This window comes from Paramormyrops kingsleyae, chromosome 6 (genome assembly GCF_048594095.1).
Source record: "Paramormyrops kingsleyae isolate MSU_618 chromosome 6, PKINGS_0.4, whole genome shotgun sequence".
In the NCBI taxonomy this organism is placed as follows: domain Eukaryota; kingdom Metazoa; phylum Chordata; class Actinopteri; order Osteoglossiformes; family Mormyridae; genus Paramormyrops; species Paramormyrops kingsleyae.
Genome location: NC_132802.1, coordinates 14,492,115 through 14,508,599, shown reverse-complemented (window position 1 = coordinate 14,508,599; position 16,485 = coordinate 14,492,115). Strand labels below are relative to the sequence as shown.

At 43.0% G+C, this 16,485-nt stretch overlaps 1 protein-coding gene across 1 annotated transcript; it reads left to right on the top strand.

The window, feature by feature from the left end:
- The first annotated feature begins 12,667 nt into the window (after nt 1–12,667).
- On the top strand, nt 12,668–13,882 carry LOC140591738 (uncharacterized). The gene is made up of 2 exons (XM_072713221.1): nt 12,668–13,437; nt 13,585–13,882. Exons 1-2 carry the CDS (start codon nt 12,768–12,770, stop codon nt 13,773–13,775), a joined length of 861 nt encoding a protein of 286 aa, XP_072569322.1. The 5' UTR covers nt 12,668–12,767; the 3' UTR covers nt 13,776–13,882.
- Nucleotides 13,883–16,485: the final 2,603 nt, after the last annotated feature.

Genomic DNA, 16,485 nt, shown 5'->3' with positions numbered 1-16,485 from the left:
TGTAATGATACACAACATAAGGGTCACAATAAATTACTTCACATACCAAAAATACAGGTGTTGTTTGATCATTTTTTACAAGTGTGTTTTTTTTCTCTTTTTTTGGCACAATGTGAATTAAAAATAATTTTGCCATTTACTGTTTTATGTGCTTTCAGCATGTCACTGCTGTTCATGGAAATGGGTCAGTCGGTTTGGGGATGTCACTAAGATCTGTAGTTATAAATGTCGTCAGCTAAGTCAAACGTGAAATTCCTCTGAGAACAGCCTCCTTAATAATCAGGATGATGTCACGCTGTGTTACTAGGCTCTTTATATCATAGCAACTGTTGTATATGCTTATTACCGATTAATAGCGAATGAAGATAATACTCTACTGAATTTAATCATTACAGTTCTGCTGCTTTACTTTCCTCCATAGAACTCTGTTATGGATATTCATGCTAAAAAACATCCAGTAAAGTGATCTATCGATCTATCGATCTATCTATCTATCTATCTATCTATCGATCTATCTATCTATCTATCTATCTATCTATCTATCTATCTATCTATCTATCTATCTATCTTTCTGTCTATCTTTCTGTCTATCTATCTATCTCTGTGTCTCTGCGTATCAGTCAAGTAGTTTGGATAGAGCCGTACATGCACTCTCTGTTGCCCTTCAAAGGTTCTTTGAGATTACCAGGAATAAAGAGGCAGGGCCAGCCCCACTGCTGCGTGTTGACTCTCCTGTACAATTGAGGAAGCTCGCTTAGAGTGCCATAAACTGAGATCAACCGAGAGGGCAAATGAGGCACTGGCTAGTGAACGAGCAACAAGGATGCAGGCGCTGAATTGCTTTTGGATTTACCTGCTCGCTTCGGTTACATGTAAGTAGGGTGTGTACTCTCTTCACGGGTAATATGAAGTTATTTAGGGTTTAAGTGATGCATTAGTTGTTTATTTTTTTAATGTTTTTGTTTATTGTTTAAGAGGTCACACATCTCGTGAAGTAAGAATACAAAAACAAAATATTCAATAAATAAATGTTAAAAAGTTCATTTAAAAAAGTAATGCAGATTTTTTTTACCATTCACTGTAAAGATATGAGGGTAGTCCATACTTTTATCTACAGGATTTTCACTGAAAAAATACTTACTGTATGTTTGACAAGCATCCATCCATCATCGTAACTGCTTAATCCCAACTGGGGTCGTGGGGGGACCAGAGTCTATCCCGGGAGCAATGGGCACAGGCGGGAACCAACCCTGGGCAGTCGGCAACACACCGCAGGGCACACTCACAGGGCCAATTCAGACTCACCAATCAACTTGCCCTGCACGCTTTAGGAGCGTGGGAGAAAACCAGAGCCCCCGGCAGAAACCCACGCGAACACGGGGAGAGCATGCGAACTCCACACAGAAAGGACACGTGACCAAACCCAGGACCTTCTTGCTGTGCGGAAGCAGTGCTAACCACTGCACCACCATGCCACCCTAATGACAAGCATTTTATATTTAAATTTACTTTTCATGAGGTTTAATGGACATGGCCCCACATTACTGAGTGACGGATGGTTAAATAAGTACACAGTATGCAAATGTCACCCCCATTATCTACATAAAATGTACATTTTTTGTGTTCAGTTTTCCATCTGTACATGTATATTTACCATTTTTCTTGATTGCTAGTCCCTCTTGATTCTATAGTATCTTGCTGAATTTGTTATCCTGACTGGACTGGTCAGGATCCATTTCCCTCCACTTGTCTGTTTGACTTTGCTGAAAGCCCGTCCTGGGTTTTAAAAATAACATCCTGCTAGCTGGTCAGAATACGGCCTTGTAGTGTACTACATTATGGTGGTAAAAATACAATGGCAGAAAACAGCAAACATATATATCTGCTACTTAATAAAAAAAGAGCCTTCATTTCTGTTGAAATGAACACACTCTCAAGCCCAGAACCTTTTCAAAAACAGGGTAAATTGTGTTTTTTCTTGGGAAAGAGGCAGGCCTTACGTTATTCCTTATTGGGACATTTTTATATGTTTATTACTATTATTACTGTTGCTGAACCTATGGAAAAATGGCCAGGAAGATTCTGGTGAAGAATCATATTTACAAAAGTTATCATTTATATTTAAAATGCAAATATACTGAGCGTTGATAGATATGAAAAATGAGAAAAAAGTAAGAATGTGCACAATTAACATTCTGTTTGTACAGATCCACACATGTCAAATAATTTTGTATTTTACATTTACAGTAACAATGACACAACTGACAAGATCAACTGTGATTACAGCCAAAGAATTATCTGGCAGACATTCAAGGACTATGCCATTTCTAAAAGCAGTTACAAAAACTGCCTTTCAGTTAGATGTGGCAAAACCATACAAAGATGGAGAAGGGATGTTTGAAAGACTTCGAATTAGAAACACACCTAATAACAGGATTACATTTCTAGGCTCAAAGAGAAGAAGAAGACATAAACGTTGCCTAAAACATTTGTGCATGAATCCTGCATCTCGTGTAAATAAGACCACAATTGAAGTCATATCAACAACTATTGAACAAGAAGGAAAAAAATATTTTAATTCCAGTGTAAATCAAAACTATGCATTATCTGCCATTGTAAATCGGGAAAGACTAAGGAAATCAAAAAGATCAAGAAGAGCTGTAATGACATCTATTACACAATCATTAACAACAATAAAGACAGGAAAAGCAACTACATCTTCAGGATCTTCCACTCTTATTCCTTCAGTACAATCACAAACTCAGTCAAGAAATTCATCTCCATCTGAGGACACAAGTGTTTCCTCTGAGAATCCAACAACCACAAGTAGAATCTTAACTGTTTCTGCTTCTTCTCAAACTCAAGCTACATCTGTTTCTCTTTCAGCAACATCAACAAGCTCAACTGTTGTTATGACAAGTGGACTAGATTCTACTGACACCCAGGAAAACCCTCTGATTACTCCATTACCTACTGCCAGTCAGGAACTGTCTACTACTCAATATTTGACAACAACATCAGAAATGATGGGCATGTCAGAGACATCACGTGTGAGCTTGACAACAGTTTCCACAGAGACATGGCAAATCACAAGTGAACCGACAACAGAATCTGCATCATCTACTGCCCTCTCAGAAGTAACACCTTCACAAACTCACTCAACAGCATTGGCAACTTCGTCCCCGTCTGACATCACAAGTAATTCTTCTGACACAACTGCAACCACACTTGCAATCTCAACTGTTTCTCCTTCTCCTCAAAGTCAAGCCACATCCGTTTCTTTCTCAGCAACATCAGTAACCTCACCTGTTGGTACGACAAATGGACTAGATCCCACTGAGACCCAGGGAACCCCTGTGATTACTCCATTGGTTACTGCCACTCAGCGACCATCTACTACTCAACATGTGACAACAACATCAGAAATGACAGGCACGTCAGAGACACCACATATGAGCTCGGCAACATTATCCACAGAGACATCGCAAATCACAAGTGAATCTACAACAGAATCTGCATCATCTGCTGCCACAGCATCCACAAATGTTCCACAATCCCCCACAACAACAACAGCTTCTCTGGACAGCAGTGGTATAACCATAGCCGAAACATCATCAATATTTTCTTCCACAATCTCCTCTGTTGTCCCCACCGAAGTAACACCTTCACAAACTCAGTCAACAGCATTGCCAACTTCTTCCCCATCTGACATCACAAGTGTTTCCTCTGACACAACTGCAAACACACATGGAATCTCAACTGTTTCTCTTTCCCCTCAAACTAAAGCCACATCTGTTTCTTTCTCAGCAACATCAGTAACCTCACCTGTTGGTACGACAAATGGACTAGATCCCACTGAGACCCAGGGAACCCCTGTGATTACTTCATTGGTGACTGCCACTCAGCGACCGTTTACTGCTCAACATGTGACAACAACATCAGAAATGACAGGCACGTCAGAGACACCACATGTGAGCTTGGCGACACTATCCACAGAGACATCGCAAATCACAAGTTACCCTACAACAGAATCTGCATCATCTGCTGCCACAGCATCCACTAATGTTTCACAATCCTCCACAACAACAATGGCTTCTCTGGACAGCAGTGGTACAATCATAGCCGAAACATCATCAGTATTTTCTTCCACAATCTCCTCTGTTGCCCCCTCTGAAGTAACACCTTCAGAAGTTCACTCGACAGCATTGCCAACTTCTTCCCCATCTGACATCACAAGCATTTCCTCTGACACCACTGGAACCACACATGGAATCTCAACTGTTTCTACTTCCCCTCAAACTCAAGCTACATCTGTTTCATTCTCAGCAACATCAGTAACCTCACTTGTTGGTACGACAAATGGACTAGATCCCACTGAGACCCAGGGAACCCCTGAGATTACCACATTGGTTACTGCCACTCAGCAAACATCTACTACTCAACATTTGACAACAAAATCAGAAGTGACAAGCACATCAGAGAAACCACGTGTGAGCTCGTCAACATATTCCCCAGAGACATCGCAAATCACAAGTGACCCTACAAGAGAATCTGCATCATCTACTGCCACAGAATCTGCAAATGTTCCACAATCCCCCACAACAATAATGGCTCCTCTGGAAAGCAGTGGAACAACCATAGCTGAAACATCATCAATATTTTCTTCAGCCATCTCCTCTGTTGCCCCCTCCGAAGTAACACCTTCAGAAGTTCACTCAACAGCATTGACAACTTCTTCCCCATCTGACATCACAAGCGTTTCCTCTGACACAACTGCAACCACATATGGAATCTCAACTGTTTCTCCTTCCCCTGAAATTCAAGCTACATTTGTTTCTTTTTCAGCAACATCAGTAACCTCAGCTGATGGTACGACAACTGGAATATATCCCACTGAGACCCAGGGAACCCCTGAGATTACTCCATTGGTTACTGCCACTCAGCAACCATCTACTACTCAACATTTGACTACAACATCAGAATTGACGGGCACATCAGAGATACCACGTGTGAGCTCATCAACATTTTCCCCAGGGACATCGCAAATCACAAGTGACCCTACCACAGAATCTGCATCATCTACTGCCACAGCATCCGCAAATGTTCCACAATCCCCCACAACGGTAATGGCTCCTCTGGAAAGCAGTGGTACAACCATAGCCGAAACATCATCAGTATTTTCTTCAGCCATCTCCTCTGGTGCCCCCTCTGAAGTAACACCTTCACAAACTCACTCAACAGCATTGACAACTTCTTCCCCATCTGACATCACAAGCGTTTCCTCTGACACAACTGCAACCTCACTGGGAATCTCAACTGTTTCTCCTTCCCCTCAAACTCAAGCTACATCTGTTTCTTTTTCAGCAACATCAGTAACCTCAACTGTTGGTACGACAACTGGAATAGATCCCACTGAGACCCAGGGAACCCCTGTGATTACTCCATTGGTTACTGCCACTCAGCGACCGTCTACTACTCAACATGTGAAAACAACATCAGAAATGACAGGCACGTCAGAGACACCACATGTGAGCTCATCAACATTTTCCCCAGGGACATCGCAAATCACAAGTGACCCTACAAGAGAATCTGCATCATCTATTGTCACAGCATCCGCAAATGTTCCACAATCTCCCACAACATCAGTGGCTTCTCTGGACAACAGTGGTACAACCATAGCCGAAACTTCATCAATATTTTCTTCAGCCATCTCCTCTGTTGTCCCCACCGAAGTAACACCTTCACAAACTCACTCAACAGCATTGACAACTTCTTCCCCGTCTGACATCACAAGCGTTTCCTCTGACACAACTGCAACCTCACTTGAAATCTCAACTGTTTCTCCTTCCCCTCAAACTCAAGCTACATCTGTTTCTTTTTCAGCAACATCAGTAACCTCAACTGTTGGTACAACAACTGGAATAGATTCCACTGAGACCCAGGGAACCCCTGAGATTACTCCATTGGTTACTGCCACTCAGCAACCATCTACTACTCAACATTTGACTACAACATCAGAATTGACTGGCACATCAGAGATACCACATGTGAGCTCATCAACATTTACCCCAGGGACATCGCAAATCACAAGTGAACCTACAAGAGAATCTGCATCATCTACTGCCACAGCATCCGCAAATGTTCCACAATCCTCCACAACAATAATGGCTCCTCTGGAAAGCAGTGGCACAACCATAGCCGAAACATCATCAATATTTTCTTCAGCCATCTCCTCTGGTGCCCCCTCAGAAGTATCACCTTCACAAACTCACTCGACAGCATTGCCAACTTCTTCCCCATCTGACATCACAAGTGTTTCCTCTGACACAACTGCAACCTCACTTGGAATCTCAACTGTTTCTCCTTCCCCTCAAACTCAAGCTACATCTGTTTCTCTTTCAGCAACATCAGTAACCTCAACTGTTGGTACGACAACTGGAATAGATCCCACTGAGACCCAGGGAACCCCTGAGATTACTCCATTGGTTACTGCCACTCAGCAACCATCTACTACTCAACATTTGACAACAACATCAGAATTGACTGGCACATCAGAGATACCACGTGTGAGCTCATCAACATTTTCCCCAGGGACATCGCAAATCACAAGTGAACCTACAAGAGAATCTGCATCATCTACTGCCACAGCATCCGCAAATGTTCCACAATCCTCCACAACAATAATGGCTCCTCTGGAAAGCAGTGGCACAACCATAGCCGAAACATCATCAATATTTTCTTCAGCCATCTCCTCTGGTGCCCCCTCAGAAGTATCACCTTCACAAACTCACTCGACAGCATTGCCAACTTCTTCCCCATCTGACATCACAAGTGTTTCCTCTGACACAACTGCAACCTCACTTGGAATATCAACTGTTTCTCCTTCCCCTGAAACTCAAGCTACATCTGTTTCTTTTTCAGCAACATCAGTAACCTCAACTGATGGTACGACAACTGGAATAGATCCCACTGAGACCCAGGGAACCCCTGAGATTACTCCATTGGTTACTGCCACTCAGCAACCATCTACTACTCATCATGTGACAACAACATCAGAAATGACAGGCACGTCAGAGACACCACATGTGAGCTCATCAACATTTTCCCCACGGACATCGCAAATCACAAGTGACCCTACAACAGAATCTGCATCATCTACTGCCACAGCATCTGCAAATGTTCCACAATCCCCCACAACGGTAATGGCTCCTCTGGAAAGCAGTGGTACAACCAGAGCCGAAACATCATCAATATTTTCTTCAGCCATCTCCTCTGTTGTCCCCACCGAAGTAACACCTTCACAAACTCACTCAACAGCATTGACAACTTCTTCCCCGTCTGACATCACAAGCGTTTCCTCTGACACAACTGCAACCTCAGATGGAATCTCAACTGTTTCTCCTTCCCCTCAAACTCAAGCTACATCTGTTTCTTTTTCATCAACATCAGTAACCTCAACTGTTGGTACGGCAACTGGAATATATCCCACTGAGACCCAGGGAACCCCTGAGATTACTCCATTGGTTACTGCCACTCAGCAACCATCTACTACTCAACATTTGACTACAACATCAGAATTGACGGGCACATCAGAGGTACCACGTGTGAGCTCATCAACATTTACCCCAGGGACATCGCAAATCACAAGTGAACCTACAAGAGAATCTGCATCATCTACTGCCATAGCATCCGCAAATGTTCCTCAATCCTCCTCAACAATAATGGCTCCTCTGGAGAGTAGTGGCACAACCATAGCCGAAACATCATCAATACTTTCTTCAGTCATGTCCTCTGTTGCCCCCTCTGAAGTAACACCTTCACAAACTCACTCGACAGCATTGCTAACTTCTTCCCCATCTGACATCACAAGTTTTTCCTCTGACACAACTGCAACCTCACTGGGAATCTCAACTGTTTCTCCTTCCCCTCAAACTCAAGCTACATCTGTTTCTTTTTCAGCAACATCAGTAACCTCAACTGTTGGTACGACAACTGGAATAGATCCCACTGAGACCCAGGGAACCCCTGTGATTACTCCATTGGTTACTGCCACTCAGCGACCGTCTACTACTCAACATGTGAAAACAACATCAGAAATGACAGGCACGTCAGAGACACCACATGTGAGCTCATCAACATTTTCCCCAGGGACATCGCAAATCACAAGTGACCCTACAAGAGAATCTGCATCATCTATTGTCACAGCATCCGCAAATGTTCCACAATCTCCCACAACAACAGTGGCTTCTCTGGACAGCAGTGGTACAACCATAGCCGAAACATCATCAATATATTCTTCAGCCATCTCATCTGTTGTCCCCACCGAAGTAACACCTTCACAAACTCACTCAACAGCATTGACAACTTCTTCCCCGTCTGACATCACAAGCGTTTCCTCTGACACAACTGCAACCTCAGATGGAATCTCAACTGTTTCTCCTTCCCCTCAAACTCAAGCTACATCTGTTTCTTTTTCATCAACATCAGTAACCTCAACTGTTGGTACGGCAACTGGAATAGATCCCACTGAGACCCAGGGAACCCCTGAGATTACTCCATTGGTTACTGCCACTCAGCAACCATCTACTACTCAACATTTGACTACAACATCAGAATTGACGGGCACATCAGAGGTACCACGTGTGAGCTCATCAACATTTACCCCAGGGACATCGCAAATCACAAGTGAACCTACAAGAGAATCTGCATCATCTACTGCCATAGCATCCGCAAATGTTCCTCAATCCTCCTCAACAATAATGGCTCCTCTGGAAAGTAGTGGCACAACCATAGCCGAAACATCATCAATACTTTCTTCAGTCATGTCCTCTGTTGCCCCCTCAGAAGTATCACCTTCACAAACTCACTCGACAGCATTGCCAACTTCTTCCCCATCTGACATCACAAGTGTTTCCTCTGACACAACTGCAACCTCACTTGAAATCTCAACTGTTTCTCCTTCCCCTCAAACTCAAGCTACATCTGTTTCTTTTTCAGCAACATCAGTAACCTCAACTGTTGGTACGACAACTGGAATAGATCCCACTGAGACCCAGGGAACCCCTGAGATTACTCCATTGGTTACTGCCACTGAGCATCCATCTACTACTCAACATGTGAAAACAACATCAGAAATGACAGGCACGTCAGAGACACCACATGTGAGCTCGTCAACATTTTCCCCAGGGACATCGCAAATCACAAGTGACCCTACAAGAGAATCTGCATCATCTACTGCCACAGCATCTGCAAATGTTCCACAATCCCCCACAACAATAATGGCTCCTCTGGAAAGCAGTGGTACAATCATAGCCGAAACATCATCAATAATTTCTTCAGCCATCTCCTCTGTTGTCCCCACCGAAGTAACACCTTCACAAACTCACTCAACAGCATTGACAACTTCTTCCCCATCTGACATCACAAGTGTTTCCTCTGACACAACTGCAACCTCAGATGGAATCTCAACTGTTTCTCCTTCCCCTCAAACTCAAGCTACATCTGTTTCTTTTTCAGCAACATCAGTAACCTCAACTGTTGGTACGGCAACTGGAATAGATCCCACTGAGACCCAGGGAACCCCTGAGATTACTCCATTGGTTACTGCCACTCAGCAACCATCTACTACTCAACATTTGACTACAACATCAGAATTGACGGGCACATCAGAGGTACCACGTGTGAGCTCATCAACATTTACCCCAGGGACATCGCAAATCACAAGTGAACCTACAAGAGAATCTGCATCATCTACTGCCATAGCATCCGCAAATGTCCCTCAATCCTCCTCAACAATAATGGCTCCTCTGGAAAGTAGTGGCACAACCATAGCCGAAACATCATCAATACTTTCTTCAGTCATGTCCTCTGTTGCCCCCTCAGAAGTATCACCTTCACAAACTCACTCGACAGCATTGCCAACTTCTTCCCCATCTGACATCACAAGTGTTTCCTCTGACACAATTGCAACCTCACTTGAAATCTCAACTGTTTCTCCTTCCCCTCAAACTCAAGCTACATCTGTTTCTTTTTCAGCAACATCAGTAACCTCAACTGTTGGTACGACAACTGGAATAGATCCCACTGAGACCCAGGGAACCCCTGAGATTACTCCATTGGTTACTGCCACTGAGCATCCATCTACTACTCAACATGTGAAAACAACATCAGAAATGACAGGCACGTCAGAGACACCACATGTGAGCTCATCAACATTTACCCCAGGGACATCGCAAATCACAAGTGAACCTACAAGAGAATCTGCATCATCTACTGCCATAGCATCCGCAAATGTCCCTCAATCCTCCTCAACAATAATGGCTCCTCTGGAAAGTAGTGGCACAACCATAGCCGAAACATCATCAATACTTTCTTCAGTCATGTCCTCTGTTGCCCCCTCAGAAGTATCACCTTCACAAACTCACTCGACAGCATTGCCAACTTCTTCCCCATCTGACATCACAAGTGTTTCCTCTGACACAACTGCAACCTCACTTGAAATCTCAACTGTTTCTCCTTCCCCTCAAACTCAAGCTACATCTGTTTCTTTTTCAGCAACATCAGTAACCTCAACTGTTGGTACGACAACTGGAATAGATCCCACTGAGACCCAGGGAACCCCTGAGATTACTCCATTGGTTACTGCCACTGAGCATCCATCTACTACTCAACATGTGAAAACAACATCAGAAATGACAGGCACGTCAGAGACACCACATGTGAGCTCATCAACATTTACCCCAGGGACATCGCAAATCACAAGTGAACCTACAAGAGAATCTGCATCATCTACTGCCATAGCATCCGCAAATGTCCCTCAATCCTCCTCAACAATAATGGCTCCTCTGGAAAGTAGTGGCACAACCATAGCCGAAACATCATCAATACTTTCTTCAGTCATGTCCTCTGTTGCCCCCTCAGAAGTATCACCTTCACAAACTCACTCGACAGCATTGCCAACTTCTTCCCCATCTGACATCACAAGTGTTTCCTCTGACACAACTGCAACCTCACTTGAAATCTCAACTGTTTCTCCTTCCCCTCAAACTCAAGCTACATCTGTTTCTTTTTCAGCAACATCAGTAACCTCAACTGTTGGTACGACAACTGGAATAGATCCCACTGAGACCCAGGGAACCCCTGAGATTACTCCATTGGTTACTGCCACTGAGCATCCATCTACTACTCAACATGTGAAAACAACATCAGAAATGACAGGCACGTCAGAGACACCACATGTGAGCTCGTCAACATTTTCCCCAGGGACATCGCAAATCACAAGTGACCCTACAAGAGAATCTGCATCATCTACTGCCACAGCATCTGCAAATGTTCCACAATCCCCCACAACAATAATGGCTCCTCTGGAAAGCAGTGGTACAATCATAGCCGAAACATCATCAATAATTTCTTCAGCCATCTCCTCTGTTGTCCCCACCGAAGTAACACCTTCACAAACTCACTCAACAGCATTGACAACTTCTTCCCCATCTGACATCACAAGCGTTTCCTCTGACACAACTGCAACCTCAGATGGAATCTCAACTGTTTCTCCTTCCCCTCAAACTCAAGCTACATCTGTTTCTTTTTCATCAACATCAGTAACCTCAACTGTTGGTACGGCAACTGGAATATATCCCACTGAGACCCAGGGAACCCCTGAGATTACTCCATTGGTTACTGCCACTCAGCAACCATCTACTACTCAACATTTGACTACAACATCAGAATTGACGGGCACATCAGAGATACCACGTGTGAGCTCATCAACATTTACCCCAGGGACATCGCAAATCACAAGTGAACCTACAAGAGAATCTGCATCATCTACTGCCATAGCATCCGCAAATGTTCCTCAATCCTCCTCAACAATAATGGCTCCTCTGGAAAGTAGTGGCACAACCATAGCCGAAACATCATCAATACTTTCTTCAGTCATGTCCTCTGTTGCCCCCTCAGAAGTATCACCTTCACAAACTCACTCGACAGCATTGCCAACTTCTTCCCCATCTGACATCACAAGTGTTTCCTCTGACACAACTGCAACCTCAGATGGAATCTCAACTGTTTCTCCTTCCCCTCAAACTCAAGCTACATCTGTTTCTTTTTCAGCAACATCAGTAACCTCAACTGTTGGTACGACAACTGGAATAGATCCCACTGAGACCCAGGGAACCCCTGAGATTACTCCATTGGTTACTGCCACTCAGTATCCATCTACTACTCAACATGTGAAAACAACATCAGAAATGACAGGCACGTCAGAGACACCACATGTGAGCTCGTCAACATTTTCCCCAGGGACATCGCAAATCACAAGTGACCCTACAAGAGAATCTGCATCATCTACTGCCACAGCATCTGCAAATGTTCCACAATCCCCCACAACAATAATGGCTCCTCTGGAAAGCAGTGGTACAATCATAGCCGAAACATCATCAATAATTTCTTCAGCCATCTCCTCTGGTGCCCCCTCCGAAGTAACACCTTCACAAACTCACTCAACAGCATTGACAACTTCTTCCCCATCTGACATCACAAGCGTTTCCTCTGACACAACTAAAACCTCACTTGGAATCTCAACTGTTTCTGCTTCCCCTCAAACTCAAGGTACATCTGTTTCTTTTTCAGCAACATCAGTAACCTCAACTGTAGGTGCAACAACTGGAATAGATCCCACTGAGATCCAGGGAACCCCTGAGATTACTCCATTGGTTACTGCCACTCAGCAACCATCTACTACTCAACATGTGACAACAACATCAGAAATGATGAGCACGTCAGAGACACCACATGTCAGCTCCTCAACATTTTCCCCAGGGACATCGCAAATCATAAGTTACCCTACAACAGAATCTGCATCACCTACTGCCACAGCATCCACAAATGTTCCACTATCCTCCACAACAACAATGACTTCTCTGGACAGCAGTGGTACAACCATAGCCGAAGTATCATCAATATTTTCTTCAGCCATCTCCTCTGGTGCCCCCTCCGAAGTAACACCTTCACAAACTCACTCAACAGCATTGCCAACTTCTTCCCCATCTGACATCACAAGCGTTTCCTCTGACACAACTGCAACCACACATGGAATCTCAACTGTTTCTCCTTCCCCTCAAACTCAAGCCACATCTGTTTCTTTTTCTGCAACATCAATAACCTCAACTGTTGGTACGACAACTGGAAGAGATCCAACTAAGACCACTGGAACCTCTGTGATTACTCCATTGGTCACTGCCACTCAACGACCATCTACTACTCAACATGTGACAACATCAGAAATGACTACAGATACACCACACGTGAGTCTGTCTACAGTTTTCGCCGAGATATCCTCTCTGTCTTCTGTACCTGCAACTGAGGATATGCATCCTACAATAACCACCATAGCTGCAGTCAACACAACGGAAATGCCTTCTGTTTCTCTCCCCGATGGTATGGTTTTTCATTATTCACTCATATTTTTATGTCCAGTCAAATTACTTGATTATACTAAGGATATATATATTTGATTTGAATGTATTTGCTTGTCAAATGAGTTGCTGTGACATAGTAACATGTTCGTGCTTCTTTCTTCCACAGGAGAACAATGGAAGATTCCTGTTATTGTTTTGGGTGTTTTCCTGGGCATCTCGATTTTAGCTCTTTCTGTTTTTATGGCAGTGAAGTTCTCATCTTCTATCTGCTCATCATATGATATTTATTGGACTGAACACAATAATAGAGACGTTTTGGGTCGAAGTCCTGGTCGGTATTTTGTTTTTGATGCCTAGTTTTTGACCTCCCCATTCATTGAAATACGTTACAATATTTTCATAGTGCTGCTGTATTCCCTCATTTCCTTCGCTCAACTGATTCAGGAGTATTTCATAGGCTTATTTCAGAGCTTTTTTTAAATTTCTGTGCAATTTTTGAGTTTTGCAATTTATTAAGAGGAAACTATTATTTTTAAAAGATATTTCTTATTTACAAATTGAATATATGTATTATTTCCTTTGAATATATCTTAAAATGAAACTCTTGGTAGTCGTAAGTTATTTATCATTTTACTTTGTTGCAGTGAAACTCTCACTTTCCATGATGAAATTGTCTGAAGCCACTCCCTGAGATAAAGGGTTTTCTTACCGTGGTTTGTTAATTTCCTGAAATATGCAATTTTTTTCCAATCACACCTTTTGTTTTAATTACTTCTGATGACGGTGTGTTCTGATCACTTCACAAAAAATGGAAACAGCTAAACTTACCATATCTGGATTACCAATTAATCTGCCCTTCCAGGTCCATGAAATTTTTGCTTGACGTATGCCGGGAACCCCTAAAATAGATCCATCTCACTTGTCATGGAATACAATAACACAATGGTTGATGTAAAGTAAAGAATGGTGATGTATTTTTTTTCTTTCTTTAAGGGAATTCTGAGGGAATCTGCTGTAATATTTGCAGGGTGCGGCTAGAGATCTTGGACCACAGAAATGCATATCCTACTGGGCCAACCAACCCAGAACAATCATATTATGCCACTTGTAATCATTCTGACTTCCCCCCTTTATTGTGCCCCTTGATGTTTGTCGTGCTAGATGCACTTAGAGTATTAAGAACTAAACAAGTTACTGATCATGGCAGAAGGCAATGCTTGGAAAGCAGTATAGTAGTTTGAATAAAAAATAATAGTTTTCTTTTGTATATGAATATCCAGATATTTTCACTGTTTACATACATAATGTTGTGTGTATTGTTTGTATGCACATGTATGTAAATAAAAACATCATTATTTTCCCAAAACTGCCTGTATTAACCTTTGTACACTAAATAGACAAAAGAATTGGGACACACCTCTTATTGTTCAGTTCAGGTGTTTCATTCAGACCCATTGCCACAGGTGTATAAAATCAATCACCTCGCCATGCAGTCAGGTCTACAGACATTTATGAAAGGATGGGTCATTCTGAACAGCTCAGTAAATTCAAGTGTCATACTGTCATAGGATGCCACCTTTGCAATGTCATGAAATTTCTTCCTTGCTAGATATTCAATGGTCAACTGTAAGTGCTATTATTGCAAAGTGGAAGTTTTTGGGAACAACCGAAACTCAGCCATGAAGTGGCAGACCGTGTAAAGTAACAGAGCTGGGTCACAGAATGCTGAGGCGCATAGTGTGTATGTCACCACTGCTCTGACTCAGTAACTGCAGAGATGCAAACGTCATCTTGGCCTTTACTGCAGCACAAACAATTGCGCACTGGGAGCTTCATGAAATGGGCTTCAGTGGCCGAGCAGCTACAGGCAAGCTGGATATAGCCAAGCGCAATGTCAAGCGTCAGATGGAGAGCTGCAAAGCACACCGCCACTGGATTCTGGAGCAGTGGAAATGAGAACTGTGGAGTGGTGAATCCGGCTTCTCTCGCTAGCAGTCTGATGGATGAGTCTGGGATGCCAGGAGAATGTTACCTGTCTGAATTGTGCCAACTGCGTTGTATATGTATTACAGAATTCCCTGTTTGTACTGTATCCAATTACTGACAGGCCTTTCAAAATCACATTCTACATGGGAAGTTACAACAAATGGCTGTTTGTTGACGATGTTCCTCATGGGACTGGGAGTGCCATCTGTGTGGGTTAGAGCCCCCATTAACAAATATCCATCCATCCACACCACCTGGGAGTAGATGCCATATCTCCATGGAAACAACACTGGACTCATAAACGTACTGTTGAAGATCTGGATCACATAATAATTTACAGATTAGTAGCAGGATAAACAAGAGAAAGCGAAATTATCTCCGTAACAACCGGTTATTTTAGTAAATAATTGCAAATTAGAATTCAAATGTAACATCCTGGTTTTCATTCTAGGAGTATTTTAAATACGGTTTTGACGGACATTGTGATGAAGATGCAACTTTTGCTACGGACATGGTATTTAAAAACATAGCCAACAATCTTTACCACGGATACTTATATCTGTGTACAGTTGATGATTCCTGTATTTCAGTGGCCATGCATCATACATAGGTTTCACTTTAGGAAGCACAGCTCAGTCAGTGGGGGTTGTGTCACATGATCCACCCCCCCCCCCCCTTCTGTGCCATGTGAATTGGCAAGAGTGGCACTTATCATGCTGAAACACCCAGGTCCTATAAAAACACCTCTGTTTATTCAGTTCATTGTTAATTTATGCTCCCATTCTCTTACTCTCCTTCCAGGCATCCTAAATTTATACGGCTCTCTGGTGTGTTTTTCGAGACCGTGTAAGTGCTGTGTCTCTGTCTGAGTCAAGAAACACAGATAGTTTACCTCATGTCACCGCAGCCCCTGGAGAGTCCAATTAGGCATCGTCGGCAATTAGAGCATTTGACAGTTTTTTTCAGGTATTTAATTTTTTTTTTTAAAAAGCAAAAAGGGCCACAGCCCTGGACAGCAGTCAAGCAATATTAATTATAATATCACAACATAAAGAGCCGAGGAACTTCAACCAGTCAAGAG